The 20507-nt window shown below is 44.8% G+C and overlaps 1 protein-coding gene across 1 annotated transcript; it reads right to left on the bottom strand.

The window, feature by feature from the left end:
• Positions 1-41: 41 nt before the first annotated feature.
• Positions 42-19766, bottom strand: VCP (valosin containing protein). The gene is made up of 17 exons (XM_015848352.2): positions 19609-19766; positions 15352-15463; positions 14808-14980; positions 13313-13455; positions 11726-11856; positions 10136-10267; positions 9622-9724; positions 7049-7182; positions 6675-6810; positions 5558-5670; positions 4779-4943; positions 4547-4669; positions 3606-3818; positions 2503-2811; positions 1424-1579; positions 909-1063; positions 42-508 (listed from the first exon to the last, which is right to left on the bottom strand). Exons 1-17 carry the CDS (start codon positions 19623-19625, stop codon positions 403-405), a joined length of 2421 nt encoding a protein of 806 aa, XP_015703838.1. The 5' UTR covers positions 19626-19766; the 3' UTR covers positions 42-402.
• Positions 19767-20507: the final 741 nt, after the last annotated feature.

Here is a 20507-nt window from a genome sequence, read left to right as displayed (position 1 = left end):
TCTGACAGCCTAAACACAATCAAGGAATTGCAAGAGCCCAGTTAGAGTTTTGTGGGATTTTATTCTTTTTTTTTACTATTATTTTTGTAGGGTTTTTTGTGTTTTTTTTTTTTAATACAGGCTAGCGTTGCACCCTTTGCTAAAGCTGCTGATTCTGCCACATAAACTAGAACAGAAATTTCTCAGAAATTAATTCGGATCCCCTTCTTGTTAATTCACTGTCTGCTTCACAACTCAACATCGGTCTGGATTCGTGTTTGCAGAAAACATCCCCTTTACAAAGTCTGGCGTGCACCTACACTGTTCTGACTGAGGAATGAAGAAGCCAAGAGTCCATTGAACGTTGGATTTTCCCTGTACAACGTGGCCTGATCTGGAGTTTGGTCCACTGAGGACAGTGAGTTAACCATAGAGATCATCGTCGTTGTCTTCACTGTACACGTTGCCCCCGCTGCCACCTCCTGTTCCTTGACTCGGCCCAGCGCCTCCCTGGTTGCCTGATGGGAACCTGCACACAGCAGGGCAGAAGGGAAGAGATGCAGTTCAGAACATCCTCAAAGCTCAGCACAATCCCCTCCCTCCACATCAACACCCTGATGCCAAGAAGGAAAATCAGGAGAAATGTGAAGCTTATGGCATGTCACGATAAGGCTCATGGTGGGGCCAGATGTTGCTTGCTTTAAAGGAAAAAGGGTTGATGGGCTTCAGGAGCACTAACAGAGCACCTGCACCTGGCCTGCAGTGCAGCTTGTACCCACCACAGGCTCAGCTGTCTGTATGTGCTGGGGAGAACAGGAAGAAGCAGTGGAAGAGGGATTGTTTTCAGAATACACCAACCCTGCCCTCACTCGGCGCTCTGCTCCTGGGGCTCACCACGTCACACTGCCCTCCCCACTGCCCTCAGTTACCTGAAGCTGCCAAAGCCGCGGCTCTGCTGTAGAGTCTGTGCAAACATCTCGTATTTCCTGATGTCGTTGTCGCTGACAGAGCGGCGAGCAAAGCGCATGGCCTCCTCAAAGTGATCCCTGCGGATCTCAGGAACCGGGTCGTCCTCCTCCACTTCCTGCAGCAGGACAGAGAGCTGAGATGAGCCACGTGCAGCTCAACACCTGCCCACACCTCCCTCGGGGTCAGGATGCATCAATACCCACTGAGGCAGGGGCTAGAGAGGGATGCTGCAGCACACTGACTCACAGCTGCTGCAGGGGCCTGCTGAGCAATGCCAGTGATGAGGCACCATAGGAGGCCCTCACCCTCCCACAAGAAGAGAACAAAGTGCTCCAGCTCAGCACTCTGTGCCAAGAGCCTACAGCCTACTCGTCCTCATCTGAGGATTACTGAGAGAAACACATCATCCCTCACCCACAGGCAGAGGTGGGCTGCCTATCTCGTAGGCAGGGAAAGCTCAGAGTGCCCCACTCACCATGGCAGAAGGGTTGGTCTGCCTCTCGCGTTCTCGTCTGATCTCACTCTCAATGGACTCTCGGATGGCCAGTTTGCAGGCACGCTGGCAGATTTCTGTCAGGTCAGCCCCCGAAAAGCCATTGGTCATCTTGGCTAGGAAATCCAGGTCAACATCCTGGCAAAAACAAAACACAAGAAAAGCTTTTACACTTTGTACTCTCAAATGACAAAGAGGTGCCTTGAGATCTTACAGTAACAAGGCGCTACCTCAACTTTGGCCAGTAGGAAGAAGGCAAGCTGTTAAGGCTCCTGTTCCTGGTAGAAGTATGCTACACAGTAGGGCAGGCCGTGCTTCCCCCCACACCCAGCAAGAACCTGCTACATGGCTACAAATGTCTCCCCTCTGTTCCACCTTCAGTAAGAGGCAGGCTGACTTGAGGATTTCAGCCATAATTGGTTCAGATCTCAGCAAAAGAAATCAATGGAACCGTTTCAGACTGGAAATGGAGATGGGGCAAAGGGAGATAAAGAGGAACATCCTCCTCCCTTCAACTGACACAGTGGCACTGGAACCTCCTTTGAAGCTTTCCTTCCCAACAGTACTCAGAAAGCTAAGCTTGGCCTAAGGACGTTTGTGTGCTCACTTTGCATCTGCTTTTCTCTAATATGTTCTATCAGTTCATTATTGCCTGCTCCCTAGGCAAGGGATATAACTTTGTCTATGAAAGTGTTCAGCAATTAACTGTAGTGGTTCCTCTTCAATTTTCATTTCCCACCCCCGTTTTCTACATTTACTTTTTCAGAGTACAAGAATCCTCTCCATCTTGCCATAACAGGCATTTCCCATTCCTGCACCGTGGGCAGAACTCTACTATGTGATAAAGACCTGCTGTGCGTACACACTGCTATCTCGCTGCACTGGTACTTAGTTTTAGATCTCAGGCCTATCCCTACCTCTTCATTTCCATCTTTCAGGAATGGAAGGTTTCCAAGCTCTTTGTGTAGCAGCCACCAACCCCCTGTTTGCCCCCAAATCATTGGAAATATATGCAGCACACAGCAAAATCAAATCAGATACAGCATCAGCACAGATCCTACCTTAGCAACTGGTGATTTCCTCAGGTTGGCTTTAAGAATAGCAACCCGGGACTTCTCATCAGGCAGAGGGATGTAGATGAGTTGATCCAGGCGGCCAGGGCGCAAGATGGCTGGGTCAATGATGTCTGGCCTGTTGGTAGCACCAATGATGAAGACGTTCTTCTTGGTGGACATGCCATCCATCTCTGTCAGGATCTGGTTGATGACACGATCTGCAGCACCACCACCATCTCCAATATTCCCACCTCGAGCCTTTGCAATGGAGTCCAGCTCATCAAAGAAGAGCACACAAGGGGCTGCTTGGCGGGCCTGTAAGGCAAACAGGAACAATTACATACCATCAGGCAAGGAACACACTGGTTTCATGCTAAGCTTACCCCTAGAATCAAAGCACTTATGAAGAGCATCAGAGCACTGCCGCCTCAAGGAGAACGTGAAGGAGCTGCTTTCTAGCAGTCTCCTGAAAACAAACCCTCCATAAATTCTCCTGGTAACAAGATGAATTTCCCCAAAGCTGGGATCACTGTGAACCAGATAGACAGAAGGGTGGCAGCTCTGATGGCTAAAGGGCAAGAGGGTAACTCTGCCCACACAAGAACTCTCCCTGCAAGATCTGGGGATATCAGCTTGTTATTTAAGCACTGGGGTATGTGAGTAGATGGATGCAGTGTGGAAGGGGAGACCTCATCGCTGCCTTCAGCTACCAAACAAGAAGTCAGAGAGAAAAGAGGAGACAGATACTTCCTCGAAGTATGCAGTGAGAATAGGTGCAAACTGCCACAAAGAAAGTTTCAATTAGAAACAAGGAAAAAAATCCTTCACAACAAGAGAGTTCAAACACTGTTAGTAGAGATGTGGGGGACGTTTATGTCACCCTAATGCCTGCCTCACTGCTAAGGCACTGGGACATTTACCATCCTGTAATAACAGATACAAACTGCATAAGGACAAATCCATTTGCATATCTAGGTTCCCAAAGAAGATTAATTCCCCAACATCAGGAAAGCAGCTCCTGCTCACACTGCAAGCTGGAGAAACTCAAAATACACAAATAATAACCAGGCCAGTTAAGACAGCACAGTGGAGCAGAAAAAAACACCTACCTTGTCAAAGATCTCTCGCACGTTGGCTTCTGACTCTCCAAACCACATGGTGAGCAATTCCGGCCCCTTGATGGAAATGAAGTTTGCCTGGCATTCGTTGGCAATGGCTTTGGCCAAAAGTGTTTTACCACAACCAGGCGGCCCATAGAACAGAACCCCTTTCGATGGAGTCATGCCAAACTTGAGGAACTTGTCTGGGTGCTCCACAGGATACTAAATTAGAACAAAAAAACAAAAACCTTAAAAGGGATCCCAAAAGTCCTGCACTTTGCTCCTACCAAAAAATAATAATAATAGTAAAAAAAAACAAATCACCCTGAGATTTCTAGTGAGACAAATGCAAGATTCTGTCTGCTTGGGGCCACTGGAGTTTTTTAAAATGGGGACTGGTTTGAAAAGCACCACAGCTAAATTGTAAAGTTGCCCTAAACGGTCTGTTTACTCTTATGGACTGAATACTACAACTCGGGCAGTTTTCCAGCACACTTAAACCCAGCTTTGCTCTGCCTTGCAGAAGCAAAAGGGAACAAACAGCTCATTATCCGACCCTGTCAGCTCCGCCCTCCAGAGACAGACAAAGTGTCTGATGTGAACATTTATCCTTAGCAACAAGTTCAGATCTAGGCAACGAGTGAACACCAGAAAAATAGACTAAAAATTATCATATATACATATATATATATATATTATTGTTGTTGTTCTCCACTTAAACAGCAACTACTGCTGTTTCTGCACATAGCACAAGACCCACTAAAGATGTCACTGTAGACTCAACCAAGGAAAGCCTGACAGGAAAGCTGCTCCCCAAAACTTTCCTCTCCCTCATCTCACTAACGCAGAATACTAGGGTATTTTCAGCCCACTACAAGCAATTACTCTAAAAATCCCTGCATTTCACAGCCCAAAACCGAATACTGAGAAATCTCACTGGAAATCCTCACCTGTACAAGCTCCTGGAGTTCTCTCTTTACATCTTCTAGACCACCAATATCTTCCCAAGTAACTTGTGGCACCTCCACCACAGTCTCCCGAAGAGCAGAAGGGTTGCTCTGGCTCAGAGCCCACTGGTAATAGAAGAAACAACAGCATAGAATTGTATCATGTTATGTTAAAATGTTTCAGATAAGCAATTAAACAATGCACTTAGAAGAAAATGGGGCAGTCTCGCATTACCCTGAAGTCATCCATGGTCACAGCCAGTGAGTTCATCACTTCAGCATCAATGGTTTCATCTTCCAGGTCAATGAGATCCATCTTCTTTCTGATAGCCTGAAGAGCAGCTTCTGAGCAAAGAGCAGCCAAGTCAGCACCAACATGTCCGTGGGTCTCATTTGCCACCTGAAAGCAAAGCACTGACTATGACTCACAGGGATACAAGCAAGCACTCACAAGGAAAGGCAGCCCTAAAAACCCTTTAGAGTTTTACTGCAACTCTGAACGACAGGAATGTCAGTGCTCCACTGTGGTGTTCAGGAAAAGTGCTACCACATATTGAAAAGGCAGAGACACCACTGTTCTGTGTCCCACTTGAGATCAAAGTTGCAAGTGGAATTCAGAAGAAAGAATCAAAAAGACTGGAGATCTTCACTCAGGATAGCGATTAAAGGAACAAAATGAGTGTCCCAAGTCACCACAACATTCACACCTCTGAGAGCTGTTTTAAACTTACTTCATTTTCAAAGCGAATGCCACAACAAACACAGGAAGACAGTGGCAGAGCACTTGTAGACTCTACTGACGCATGACTGCTTCACACTGCCATTCTTAATGAGCAAGAGAGGATTTTTGGTCACTGTTAAATGAACTCAAAGGAAGCTAAGAGATCACACATTCACCCAGATAAAAGATGTCCTAAATGAGCAACTAACATTTGCTGATCAAAGCCTAACAGCTCCTCCACTGCGAAACACTGCACAACAAACATCCACCTTCCCCAACAGCATGCTGCTCACCTGTTCCAGATCCACATCATCAGCCAGTTTCATATTTTTTGTGTGGATCTGCAGGATCTCCAGGCGCCCAGTTGCATCTGGGATACCAATATCTACCTCTCTGTCAAAACGACCTGGGGAATACAAAACATATGTTAAGCTACTGACTCTACAAACCAAAGAAGCTGCAGTGGCTGTTTTCCTCTGACTGAACAGCCTGATGACAAGCCATAATTTCAGAAAATGCCAGAGCTCTGAGATTCATTACAGCATCTATCAGCATAATTGTAAAGTCAGATCAGAGAAGGAGAAGCCTTAGCAGTGTAGGTGAAGTGAGACTACTATATTAACTGGAATTCAGGATTACAAAAAACAGATGGTTAATGGCTTAGTGGCTTTTTCTGGCCTTGTCTGCAGAATAAGGTGCTTCTCCAAGGTATCACAAGACTTTTTTTGTTTACTGCTATCTCTGTGTCCTCAGCATAAGAACTTGCAAGTACTGAGAGAACAATTTAGTCTTTCTGGACTTTTTGCAGCACTCATCCTAACAATACCCAAGCAGTGAAATGCCAAAACCTAATGTGGGGAGGCAGAAAGCTTAGACATACTATTAAAATATTATCTGAAGTACACATGCCTATCATTAGTGTCCAGTAATGCCTCTGCAGACTGAAGATGCCATTTTCTGCTGTAAACTTGACTGGTTTGCTATTGCAGACTTCACTGCTCATACACCAGACATCCATTCACACTGATAAGTTTTGGAAACCTCTATCTCAGAAACTACCTGACTCCTCATCAATAAAAATTAAGAGAAGCCAGAAAATTATTCCGCAGCCTAAGGCATGAACATCCTCTCAAACAGCCACTTACTCCTTCAGTGTGCCCCAAGCTACCCTCAGCCAAGAAAGGCTAGCATTAGATTTCAAGTATTTTGTTATTTTCCTAAGCTCTAACCTAGTAAGGCTAAAAAATCATACCAAAGCCCAGAACCCCAGAAGCTGAACTCAAACAAGCAGTCAACAAACCACACAGAAAAAGTTTAACATTAAATTTCTGCTCAGTCTTTTCAAGGTCCCTGAAGCACAGTCTGTAATAAAGTATCTAACAGACAAAGCAGAGCTAATAAGACAGTTACCAAATCGCCTGAGTGCTGGGTCGATGCTGTTTGGTCTGTTGGTAGCTGCCATAACAATCACATGCGCTCTCTGTTTCAGTCCATCCATAAGAGTCAACAGCTGAGACACAATGCGACGCTCCACCTCTCCATGTGTCTGTGGAGATGGAAAGCAATGATCAGACGTAAAGCTCTATAGCACAGCACACATACTAGTGCTGCACCATATCAGACAGACACTAAACCCACCAGCTGCTAAGAAACACTGTGAAAGATGCACAGTTCCTCTCATGTCCAACTGCTGCTTTACCCTACGCTCAAAGCATACAAAGTCATGCCAGTTGCTACCAAGAGGGTGTACAGATACCTCTTTAGATCCCAAAGGCCATTTTTACCTTCTCTCTCTTTGGAGCAATGGCATCCAGTTCATCAATGAAAATGATGGCAGGTGCATTTTTTTCAGCTTCTTCGAAGGCTTTCCTCAGGTTGCTTTCAGACTCACCAGCCAGCTTGCTCATGATCTCAGGACCTGAAAAAATAGCAGCTCTGTGGCACCCAGAAGAGAAGCAGCTAGCTCCAAGACATGCACCTGAATTTTTTCAGTACCACATTCACACAGGAGTATCTATATTTCAAGCCAAAGCAAACACTATCAACCAAATTCACTAAATCTGCAGCTGAACAGGCAAGAACAGCATGCGGAATTACTTTCTATCGTTACTCTGGTGTTTTCAGTTTACTCTAACAGAATGCAGTACTAGTCAATGAGCTACCTTTAGCTGCCTCTTTTCTTACCCTATTTCACACTTGGTGAGCTTCTCTGTAATGTGCCACCCCACACTGTTAATGCCAGTCCTAGCTTGCAAGAAAAGCAATCAAATTATATGGTGATGAATTATCAGAGTAGGGAAGGAAAAAGCTGTAAGATACTGAAGCTGTCTTCAGCTTGCATTACACAGGTAAACATTTACCTCTATACAAGCTTATAAATAAGCTCCAAAACAAAACAAACAACAACAGAAAAAACAAACTCACATATACATAACCAAAAAAAACCAAACCCAGAAGCAAACAGCCACAAAAGCACCCCAGGCAACCTCCCCACAAAACATTAACTCATAAAGAAATACGAACACATCAGTTCCAGAAAGGACAGCGATCCCCTGAGATTTCCCACAACTGCTGAACTCTAACGCTTACCAATCTAATTTGTTTAGATTTTTTCCATCGTCATTATGGGAGTGATCCTGAAGACAAAGTATGCTTCTTCAGAAGGATCCAAGGAAAATAAACCTGACCCTCAGGAGTGCAAAGCTGCTAGCTGACTGAAGTGCTCCAGCTGCAGAGCACACTGGTGCAGGCAGGTACTGTTTTACTTCAGGTAACTCATCAATTCACACCAGCTCTGTCTACCACCTGCTGCTTCAGGTTTGGGATGAGCAGAGAACACATCACTAATTATGACAAAAGATGGTATGTTTATAATGTAACAGAATCACAGGTTTCTGGAGACTGGCTTATTATCAGTGACACCTTTCATACACTTAAAAAATGTAAGACAAGGGTGACATATGGGTAGGGACACCCACTTTATATCTGAAGTTGTCAGAAGTAAAAGCAAGTTAATTCGCTACCACTGGTCACTCCTATGATATCTTGAGTTAAAAAGCAGATCCTGCCGCTCTCTGCTATGCTGTGCTTCTTTCAGCTTCATGGGTCTAACTCAAAGCATAAAAGAGGTAAGGCAGCAGTTCTCAAGTACAAACATTCAGTTATTGTAGCAAACTGAATGTTTGTACTTGAGAACTGCTGCCTTACCTCTCTTTTATGATTTCAATTAGAAAGAAGCTACACCTCAGTACAGAAAGGACATGGAGGTGATGGATTAGGTCCAAAGAAGGGCAATAAGGTTTGTGAAGGGCTTGGAGATTATGCCCTATGAAGAGAGACTGAAGGAACTGGGGCTGTTCAATCTGGGGAAAAGGAGGCTGAGGCAGGACATTATTGCTCTCTTCCAACACCTGAAAGGCGCTTACAGCAAGAGTGGGGTTGGTCTCTTCTCACTGGTGGCAGGTCACAGGACGAGAAGAAATGGCCTCAAGTTGTGCCAGGGAGGTTTAGGTTGGATATCAGGGAAAAACTTCTTTATAGAAAGGGTTGTAAAGCACTGGAATGGGCTCCCCAGGGAGGTGGTTGAGTCACCATCCCTGGGTGTGTTTAAAAAAAAGTTTGAATATGGTGCTTGGGAACATGATTTAATAGAGGGTTGTTAGAGTTGGGGTAGCATGGTTGGGTTGTGGTTGGACTTGATCTTTAAAGTCTGTTCCAACCTGAGCAATTCTATGATACTGTGATTCTAAGATGCGAGAAAAGCAGTGAGGAAAATTCAGAATTTTGTCTTCATAGCGGACATCATAAACTCGTATCTATCTATCTCAACTGCTGTAAGTGATAATGATCAGCATGAGGTTCTGTCATTTGTAGCTAAGTTCCTCAGCACACGCTGCAGCTTTCAGGAAAAGTTCCTTCCAATTCAAGTTAAATGAAATGAAACAGGTCTTGTACTTTATTTGAAGGGAAGAAAATTGCAGTGCAGACTAGCTTCTTTTTGGAATAAAACGTGCTGACAAGAAAAAGTTTACACCTATACATGGAATAATCTCACTGCTTCACTCCTAGCCATGCCCCTACAACATAAATGAACACTCGGACAGACTGAGTTCCTGCAACACAAAGCTGCCTTTCAGCCACTCTGCAACAAAACAATTACACTTGAGTACAGTGCCACTAAAGATGCTTCCGCACAAATGGCATCTAAGCATCCACAGAGGGGCACCGGAAAGTGGTAAAGAAGGACAGATGTCAAGGAGGCAACATGCCTATACGAGCCTTATTTAAACCATTTGCTGCCTTAGCTGGATGAATGATTACACAGCATATCTTGTTCCAAAGCAGACCCAAATCTTACCATTAATCAGGAAGAAGAAAGCCCCAGTTTCATTGGCCACTGCTCGGGCAATCAGTGTTTTGCCAGTGCCAGGTGGACCATAGAGCAGGATTCCCCGTGGAGGCTGGGAAAAGAGAAAAGGGACTTAGGTGGTGAACTTGTATCAGAATGTCTAAGAATCTTCACAGTGAAATCCCAAGCATTTGACAAAGTCAGTCTGAAATCATGATGCAACCTCATGCAACAGCTGCCATCCTACAATCAACAACCTGACTGCTTCACATGACACACAAACAAAAACCTAGCCAGTAACCAACAGCACTTATTCAAAACACCACTGTTTTATAGGTGCCAGTGCTTCAATCTGTAAAATATGTGTGAAAATTCTCCCCTCATACCAGCACTAAAAAAGACGAAAACAGGACACAAGTTATTCCTCTTACTTATTCCCCTCCAGTATGTCCTAAGCCTCCTAGATTATGAGCCATCAGCAAAAGCAAGACCACTCATCCACCTGATGCACACAGGTCCTTACCTTCACCCCTATGGCCTTGAAGAGAGCAGGGTGTCGGAGAGGAAGTTCCACCATCTCTTTGATCTGAGCCAGCTGCTTCCGGCAGCCACCAATGTCATCATAACCCACCTCATTCAATGACTCTTCTTCATCCTACGAGGAAGGAAATGCATTAAACACTTGAGTGAAAACAATGGTTCAGCAATCCCTTCCCAGTTTCAGGAGTCTGGGCTTTTGCTCAATGTAATTTCTTTGCTGTTTTGAGAATCTCATTTTCAAGTCTTTCTCATGTCTTTCACATTTGTTTCTTAGCTCTGACTACCCAAACATTCAATGGCAATTCCCTGCCATAGGAGACCCCCGGAGACCCCCACATGGACAGGGTCCACCCCACGGACCCCCACAGGGGGTTCTCAGCAGAAGCCACCATGCTGGATAACAGCCTGAAGCTAAAAAACTGAAATGTCCTTGGCTCCAGACAGTGTTTTTCAGCAACAACTATCATCAGAATTTATCAACATTGTTTTTATCCTAAAGCCAAAACATAGCACCATATCAGATACAATCAAGAAAATCAACTCTGTTCCAGTTGAAACGAGGACACTATAACATTAGGTCACAATAAAATCATTAATTAACATCACCTGGAATCTTAGAGGAGATCTCTAGGCTTTGCTGTAGGCTTTGGGAAACCTTTTTCCTAGTATCTGCCTGGAACTTCTCTTGACTCAGCTTGTGCCACTGCCTCTAGTCCTGTCCCTGGTCACAGCTCTCAGAAAAGTCAGGCTGCCTAAACCTTTCCACCTTGCCAGTAGGCCTTCTGCTGCACCTTTCCTACTCTAGGCTGCCCCATCTCATTTATTTTGACCTCCAGCTCTTCATCATTTTGGTAGCCTTGGCTGAACCTGCTCCTGGTCTGCCTCTGTGGTGTCCTCATAAGCCCAAAGAGGTCTCCTTCAGTGTCCCATAACTGCTGAACAGAGAGAGGAGCTAAGCCGAGAACAGCACCCAGTCTGACTTGCAGCTAGTTAAAAGGTAGTCATGGCCAAATTATCCCTACTCCTGAGATTTCCTTTTCTATAAAAATAAAGTGGCCTATTCCTGATGGACCAGCTGCTCAGGCTGTCTTAAACTTCGGATGACCGAGGTTAGATATCTCAAGGGTTTGAAATAAAGTTAAAACAAAACCAACTGTTTAGAAATCTCAATTATCTCACTCAAAAAGCATTACTTGCTGTCTCCTCATGTGGCATGAAATTTAGCAACAAGTTTAAGCCTTCCTGCTATGGATCAAGGGAACTTTGGAGTTAAATGATACATTTAATACCCATAAATTCCACTTAATGCCCAGCAATAGATACCTGGAACAGATGCAAAACCAGCTGCTACCAAATTATGGCCTAAGCATTAGTGTAATCCCAGTATCTGAAGGACAGTGGAAGCACGTTTTTCCAACTACTGCCAGCATCAGCTCATCCCCTGGAAAGAAAGCTTCCAGAGGTTCATTCAATACATAAAATGCCATTCCCAGACCTGAAAACACTGTCACAGAGAGATTTCACAGGACAGACTGGAGTCAGTACAAGAATTGTGTGATAGGATCCTGCTCACCTCTCGTTTGATGGGCTCTCCTTCACAATGGATCACTGTGTCTGGAGCCACTATGCAGTAAGGGCTTGGATCTGTCTCCACCACTTTGAACTCCACTGCACGCATCCCTCCACGCACCAGGAAAATGTCACCTGTAAAAACCCACAATTCAGTATCCTGTTGCAACTGACATCCTCCAAAATGTCAATTCCTGTACTATCCAGCAGCCTCAATGGACAAGGAAGTAGGCTATACATATATATGCCACTGGCATTTTTCATATTGCTCTGCATTTCTGACTCGAGAGCTACACACACTGTGACTATCAGGACATCACTTAAGACCTGTAGCAGTTTAATTTTCTCAAATTCATGCAGAAACAAACAGAAAACAACAGAAAAGAATATTCCAACTAAGTACCAAACAATTAAACATAATTAATCATGTTTATTTTCCATTCAATTTCAATTTAGCTGTTTTAGAAATCCTTTTGTTTATGAAAAAAAGAAAAAGCCCTTCAGATACTGTTTAGGAAAAAAAAAAAAAAAAAAGGCAAACAGACTAATAATAGGGTCCAAAAGAAAGATTCTCATGTTTTTCTCTGTCTGCTTTAGAAACTAGCTATCAATTTGCAAGCAGTCAGCTCTTTTGTAGTGTATAGCCTAAGGGACAGTAGACAGTGCTACCACAAGTGAAAAGCCATGAGATAGGAGAAACCAAAGGCATACTGAAATGGTATGCCACCCTGAGCAACCAAAGGTTTTCAAGAAATATGCAGAGCTACACGAGACTCAATCCCAAAACAGGTGTTTTTTCATACAGCTCTCCAACTGCCTCACTTTGACTTCCATTGCTTTATGTTCGAGGACAGCTACTGCTGACTGTTTCACTATAGAAATTCACTCCAGCCACCATCTGTACACTGCTTTTGCTACCACTGCTCCAAACAGGTGATTTTCTGGAGTGGCTGTTCCAGCGCACACAAAGAAGTGCAAAGTCAATCCCTGAATGTCCTACTACCACCTACCAGCTCAAAGAAGAAATTCTATCCAGAAGCAACAAGGGAAGGAGCAAAAATCCCTAACATAATAAAAAACTTACTTTGAATTTATCTTCCTAAGTTGTTACTAGTTGCAACAACTGCTTGCTTCTAGTAGGATAATACATATCTGACTAAATTGGGCCACAGAAACTGGAAAACTTTATTCAGCCTGCACTTATGCTGTGTTAGGACCTTCTTGTTCCAGCAGATGTGCTACTAGCATAGCTCTAAAAGTGCAATTGGTTTCCAAGCACTCCTTCAGTTATTGATTGAATTATTTTCAAGAAGTGAATTTAATTAGGGTGACATCTGGCATATCCAACCAATTGCTTAATACAAAAGCACAAAAGCAAATACCCAATCCTGTCAAGTGGTAGCAACTTAGTTAACATGCTCCCATTTACTGTAGCAAAATAAATGAACAAATATCAGCATCAGTAAAATCTCACTCTACAGTTGCCAGCCAGTCTGATGCCTTGTAGATTTGTGCAAGTGCATAGAAATTTTCTTTACTCAGTCTCAGAACTACAGCACATAATCAGGACTTCAGTAACAAGTGCTGTTACCTTTCCTGATGGGTCTGTATGCCTCCAGGAAGTATGGTTTGAGATAGACCTCAAAGAGATTCCCTGTGATCCCCTCTACTGTGTCATCAATTGGCAGCACGTGGATACGTTTGCCGTACTTCACATCTGGGCAGGGCTGGATGCTGCAACAGAAGAAAATGTTGGTTAGACACATCATCCTGGACTTACACTAGAATCTAGAAAAGGCAGTGATATCTCTTCTCAGACCAGTACAACTGCCAGAAAGGACTATCCAAGTCCTTGCTGAGACTTCCCACCTTCCTAAGAACATTTAAATGCTAAGAAGCTGGATAGCACAAGCACTAGAGAACTCATCTTCTCATCACACATTCCTTTACTCCTCTGAGCCTTACCCAAGCCTGCTGTGGAGTTTCATACTTTCTTCCTGCTCTTCCACCAGGATGTCCTTCACTAACTCACTAACTATCCTAGACACAGTCCCACGAGAAAAAGTGAGCAGAAACTGAATTGTTATAATAGGAAAGACTTCAAAAGTAACCTCGTATCTAAAATAAGTATTCATCTTTATTCGACACAAACTGTGTCAAAGGACTGTCCTGTTCCAAACAGGGTATTGTCTAAAATTTGAATTTTCTAGTATTAGACAGGTGATACAGCTTCTCTGCTCTCCTCGACAAAGTTTGTATGAAACAGTCTGCATTTAAAGGTTATGCCAGTCAACACACCGAGAAGTACAGTGCCAGGCTGCAATTTCCTAAGAACATGTAGGAGATTGCAAATTAGGAAGATCCCCAACAGGGGAACTGTCAGTCTTCTCATATTTAAGCCTGCATATTAGCAATTTTTCATTTCTGAAGTGCTCACATGGCACTCCCCAGCTCCTATAAGACAAGATGTACTTTACAAAATGTTATCTCACAGCTTTCTCCAAGCCTCACACAAGAAAATTCCTGAAACACTTTTCAATAATTCCTAGTTACAAAGTTACAAAAACTGAAATTTAGACATCCATTATATAAACGTATCCTGAGGTCTTTTAGTTTTTCACTGCTTTTCATGTTTTTGATATCCATTCCCAGCACATTTTAAGACCTGTACGTCACGAGCAGCTGGGTGCTTCAGCTAGATACTGTGAGATACGTAACAACACTGTTCAATGCTTTCCACTGTTATTATAGACATTAAGAATTTAGAATTTGCAAGTTCATCTGACAAAGTAAACTTGGGATCATTAAACTGTCCAATTTAATTACAGGACCTAGGTTTGGGAAAGAGCTAATAAACATCATTAATCTTTACCATAAATTTTCAGTATTAATCTCAGTATGCATACAGCCAGAAACACATCCAAAAGTTAAGTGAGATTCTTGATGCAGGCCACACACTTGGAATAATTTCTGAGGTCTCTTCTGAAATAATTGCTGCAAACTTTGTCTCCAAATTCAGAGCCAGCACACAAATTATGTAGGCAATTCAGAGATAGATATGCAAGAGTTAGTAAGCCAGTCCCCACCTGATCACATCACCAAGGCGCACTCTCAGGTTGTTGCGAACAACCCTATTCATGCGAATCTTCTCATCTGAGCACGTATCATCTGACAGAACAATGCATACTGCTTCTCTCCTCTTCTTTCCTTTCAGGAGAACAGTGTCTCCTCTGAACAGCTGCAATTCATCCATTTTTGCCTGTTAACAGTAAGAACATTAGAACAAGCTTTTGATAAGACAATTCAAGCATCTGAACTCAAGTCACTTGACCTTGGTGAATTACATATTGGAAATGATGTACCAAAGCCACAAAGACACTGGATCCCACTGCACTGATCAAGAGCTAATCCTGACTAAGGGCTTAATATCAAGTGAATCTTAAAAGTTTGTTATCAAAATATATTTTTATTATGGAAGAGTGGTAGAAAACAAGACAGTGCATCTCCCTCACTTGTAACAGCTTCTAATACAAACACTTAGATTCATGCTGCAAAGTTAAATTTCAAGTTAATATACAGCAGCTGTTTGTGTATTATCTATATTTATTTATTTGTTAACAGATGACACACCTGGGACAGTGACACAACACTGTTGTCTTCATTGATGGCTTCATCAACAATTAACCGATTGGGCCTGTTCTTCTGCTTCAGAATAGCAGTCGATAAGTCATCTGCTTTAGAACTGGAGAAGAAAAAAAGAAATACTGAGTTTAAGTGATAACATTCCTCCTGTTGCAGACATCCGCCCTTTGCTTCAGTTTCCATTTTCTGCATGTTTCTTTGTCACCATATATTTTAGAAACTACATTTGTTTGTAAAATAAAGGAGAATGTTATTACCAGGCACCAGTTTCAGGTGCTCAGTGACAATGTTTCCTGTGAGTAAACATTAAGTCAGTCTCAAATGGAAATGGCTATAAAGTTATCTATGAAAAGTGGTGGTCACTGAGATGTTGCTGACAGTGTTTTCCCTAAAAGAATTACTCCCTCATCTGCAATCACATGTAAACACTGCCAGTGAAACAAAAGTTTAAGTCCATTTGGCGTCCAACCCCAGATAAACGGGGGAATTAAAGAACAATGCCACAGCTCCCCTGACAGGAAGAGCTGTAGGAGTTTTGCTTGTCAAGGTCTATTAGTTAAAGTTTACAAGCCAGTGAAACTATCAAGAGCTCATTAAAAAACTGTTTGTTGTTTTGCTTTTTGAAGAAGAATCTTTCTATAATAACTTCACAGAAGTCACTAAAGCTCTAACACAGTACACCACAAGACATATGAAAATGATTGGCTTGACTTTGTCAAGGCAAACAGAAACAGAAAGGAAATGAAAGAAAGGCAGATTAAGACACTCCCTTAACAAAACAAACAAACAAGAAGACCACCAAAAAAGCACGATTTGGAGGCAGCTGATTCCTGAGGAGCTCTTGGAGGCTGTGCTTTAGTCAGTTAAACCAGCAACATGGTTCTGACTTCCCTTGACAGACATCTGACTATTTTTCTCTAAGAAGTTCAGATGTGCCAACATCCAAGGTCACAGAAAATGATGCAGGGTTCAGTCACATTCTGGCAAAAATAATTTAAAAATAAGCTTTCCTCTGTATTAAGCAAGCAGCAAAGAACTGACAGCTTTGTGGACAACAGCATTAGCTCCATTTAGATCCTTATGGAGGAAATAACCAGAAGTCAAACCTAAGTACTACTCACTATGAATGCAGCATGCTGCAGGATTAACTGCTTAACATGTTCACTGCATCTTCAGAAGTGTATCAGAGAGGTCTGTCATACCTCATCTACAGCATGATGTTACCCCCACATGCCCAAGACAGAAGTTATTCCAAGACAAACCATGTGGAGCTGCCTCTTTTCCCTGACACTAAGAGAGGGACAACAAGCAGCAGCCAGGCAGTGCAGTCTGCTTTTCTCCAAAACCTCTTCAAGCTTTGCATAAATCCCAGTAGCAGAGGAAACATGCTGCAAATGACAGGGAGCAGTACTTTAAGCAAACAAAACAAGGAGTTGTAAAACATGTCTTTCCAGGACTGCTGGCACTGGGCAAGTTGATTTTTTTCCCTTTCTTCATTAAGGAGTACAACATGTAAGAAATTAATATATCCCCCTTTCAAGCACTATGCAAAATACTCCAGACCCTCTCTAAACCCAGTGAGATACAAGAAAGGCTGCTGGATACAACCAGGAAGAAGCCCACAGATTTCATCTTCAAGGGAAAATGAGGTCTTGGCAGAGTCCTAAATGGGCTGGGACTTAAACACACACACACAAACCCTAACTGAGCAAAGAAGACTGGAACCAATATGCCACCAAGACAGTAGTTAAAACAGCAAATAGAAATAACAAAGTACTTTATATCAGCAAAATATGCTCCTGGGCAAAGGGAATTACTTCAGTAGGCACACTGCAAATCTTGAACTAGAGGACACCAGACAGCAACAATAGCTCTATTCGGTCTGTTCAAGTTTGAATGCAAATCATACTCCTCCAGACATGAGATGGGGATCCAAAGGCCTTTTGGTAAGAAGCCATGGACAGACTTTGGCTGCATAAACTGTCACTGAAACTATGGAATAATCCTTTGAGATGTAGAGATTATTATGCAGCCTAAAATACATGCCAGGACACAAGATAAAACAGAAGAGAAACTGGGCAGCAAGTAAAGGCTTCTGACCAAAGCTTTCAATAAACCAACAGTGCAGACACTTTCCCGTACACAGCAGTGATGAACAGCACAGCAAGAGGTACATTGAGCTCTGCTGAATGTGAGGAGAAAGTTCTGGTACTCAAGAACTGAATCTGCAGTTTCCTAAGTAAGAAGTGAGGGCTGAATCAATGCTACCATTACAGCACTTACAGCAATCGAACAAACTTGGAAGCATTAGGAAAAAAATCTACAGCAATCAGCATACACATACATAAATGTCTGGGGTCAGTTTCAGTTATCTAACCCAACTGCTGTGCAGAAAAAGAAAACAAAGTTTTTAAGAAATTACATGACACACAGGAAAGTGCCAACTCAGACAAGTGTTACTCTGTCTTTCAGTTACAATTCAGAATGTCACCATCACTATCTGTTTTTATTCTCTCTTCTGAGGGCTCCTCAAGCATTAAATGAAAAAATGAAGCAAAATGTGCCCCTCACACTTGTAACATTTTTCTGTGTGTCAGAGCGTCTTTGTTCAGCAGACAGTAACACCTAAAAGCTGTTATGGCAAATAACACGAAGCAAGCAGAAAACAATTACTGATCTTCTGAAAACAACCACTAAAGAAAAAGGAGTCACTAAAATCACAAGAAATCCTGATGAAATAGGGAAGTAGGATATTCCTGTAAGTCCACGGTAAATACACAGTGAAAAGTCACTGACTTAAGATGACTCCAACTTCAGCAATGAAAGTGAAAATAATCATGCCTTCTGGTGGCTGCTGGGCCTTTTTAATTAATGTCTTCAAGAGCTTTCTTCCGCGACAAACCTGTCAGTAGCTCCTTATCATCCTGAGCCCAAACATCCACGATGCAGGTGGAACTGCTTTCCTCAGGTAGGTATTAAAAAACCTACAAAACATTTTATCCATTAAAGTAAATGAATGACATTCCAGATGACTGCAGCCACTTACTGGAACAGCATAGGACAACCAAGCAATGAGTTCAAAGCTGTGTATGCTCAAGATGAGCCAGACAGGTATGCACATGAAAATCCCTCAAGATATTAAACTCTGTTAGCTGGTGCAGCGCTAAAATTCAACAAGATGGTTGCCAACACCATTGAACAAAAAGCTGCAGCTAAAAAGCAACTGTTTCCTAGCTGAGTAACTTTTGATTCCTTGATAGTGAGATAACTTTGCAAAAGGCGAAAAAGCCTCTTTCACTCAGCTAACAGGCCGATTAGACTATCAACTCCATCACAAGCTGGATACTGAATTCTTGGCACATCTTCAAGGAACTGACGTAGCAGGGCCAGGTCTAAATTTCAGGAGTTGCAAAAGAAAATTAGAACATAAGAAACAGACACTAAAGTGACTGAAAGTGCCTCTGGCAAGGCCAGGGAGTCACTTCAAGTAATCCTGGATTTAGGAAAGCATGTTCAGGTGACGTTTTTGCTCATCTCAAGAGCCATCACAGTGGCGTGCACACGTGGGATGGAAGCTGTGGGCCTGTTATTGCCCAACTCATTTTTGAGAAGCGTGAAAGACGATCTTCAGCCTGGAACCGAACACAGTGTGAGGCAAAGGCACGGGAGATGAAAATAGAGCGGATTGCCTCAGCTGCCACGGGGCCGGCCCAGCACAACATGTCTGCCTCTCCCCATGCCGAGTCACTTGCCACGGCCCGGGGCCGTTCGGGCCTTGCAGGAAACAGACCGGGAGGCGGCTCTACCCTCTCGCCGGCCGCTCTGCCGCTTCCTCCGGGTGCCTCGAGACAAAGCGCTGCCGGACCGCGGCCTAGCCTGGGCGGGACAGAGCGGGGTACAACGAGAGGGCCCGGCCCGGCCCGGCCTTGCCCCGCCGTGACTCGACACTTCCCGGGCAGGGACGGCGGGAGGGGGCGGCGAGGGCCCCCTGCGGGCACGCGCCTGGCCGGGAGCGCCGAGAGCGGCCCACCCCCCTCCCCCGGCCCCGCCTCCGCCTCCTCGGGGCCTGCATGACACAGCGGGATCGGGACCCGGAGCCGGGCCTACCCCGCGCTATGAACGGCCCGGCCCGGCCCGGCAGCGCCGCGCGGCGCCGAGGAGAGCGACGGCGAGGAAGGCCACGCCGGGCCCAACGCCTCGGCGCCGGGCCTAGGCCGCGGACTGCCGGAAGGGGCCCACACTTACTCGGATCCCGAGGCCATGGCGCTGAGGGGGAAGGGGCGAGGGGAGACGCGCGACGGCGGCTCCTCAGAACGGGTGGCGGCGACGGACGCGGGACTCGGGGCGGCGGGCGGCGGATCGGGTCGGGACGCTCGGCGCTGACTGAACCTCACAGCCGACTCATCGGAAGGGGGAGCTCCGCCCTGCCCCGCGCCTTCTCACCTGCCTAGCAACAGTGTGCGATGGCCAATCGGAAATTCGGCCCGGCGTGGGATTCCGCCAATCAGGAAGCGGATAGAAGAGGGGGGGAGGGGGGAAGAAAAAAAGAAAAAGCGCTCTCCGTCTTTCGCCCCGCCCCTTTCCTTTTCTCCTCCCAATCATCGCCAGCCAAGCGCGACAATGGTCAGCCAATCACAGCGCTCCTCTGCCGTGGTTGTTCTACCTGGCAACACGGGCCGGGCAGCCAATGGCAAAAATTCGCCATTAGGAAAATCCAGGCGGCAGCTCCCGCCCCCACAGCGACGCGCCTCGGCTCGCGATTGGCTAGTACCTGAGCAGAAGGGGCAGGGAGTACGGGTGCTGCAGCCAATTAAAAGGGCGGGAGCTGGTGATTGACAGCTTGGCGAGCGTCACTGGTGCCGTGAGCGTGTATGGGCTCTGCGTGGGGGGGGGGGGGGGGAGTAGGGACGGGACGGGACCGGAGGAGCTTTTGTGTTAGCCCAGGTTTATGGGACTCGGGGCGGTTCTGAGGATCCCACTGTGGGCTGTGACACTTGGTGAGGCACTGCCCTCCCACCACCTGCAGCCCCGCTAACAAAGCTGCTTCATTCGGCTTCCCATTCCCTCCCAGAACAAGGCTTAAGTGTTGAAGCCTATTCCTGCTGGGGGTGATAGTCGCTCCTGCTCGTTTCTTCCTTTTAGGA

The sequence above is a fragment of the Coturnix japonica genome, chromosome Z (genome assembly GCF_054131305.1).
Source record: "Coturnix japonica strain WE chromosome Z, WE-NBRP24, whole genome shotgun sequence".
Classification (NCBI taxonomy): domain Eukaryota; kingdom Metazoa; phylum Chordata; class Aves; order Galliformes; family Phasianidae; genus Coturnix; species Coturnix japonica.
The sequence above is the reverse complement of the archived record's forward strand: the minus strand, read 5'-3'. Positions and strand labels throughout refer to the sequence as shown.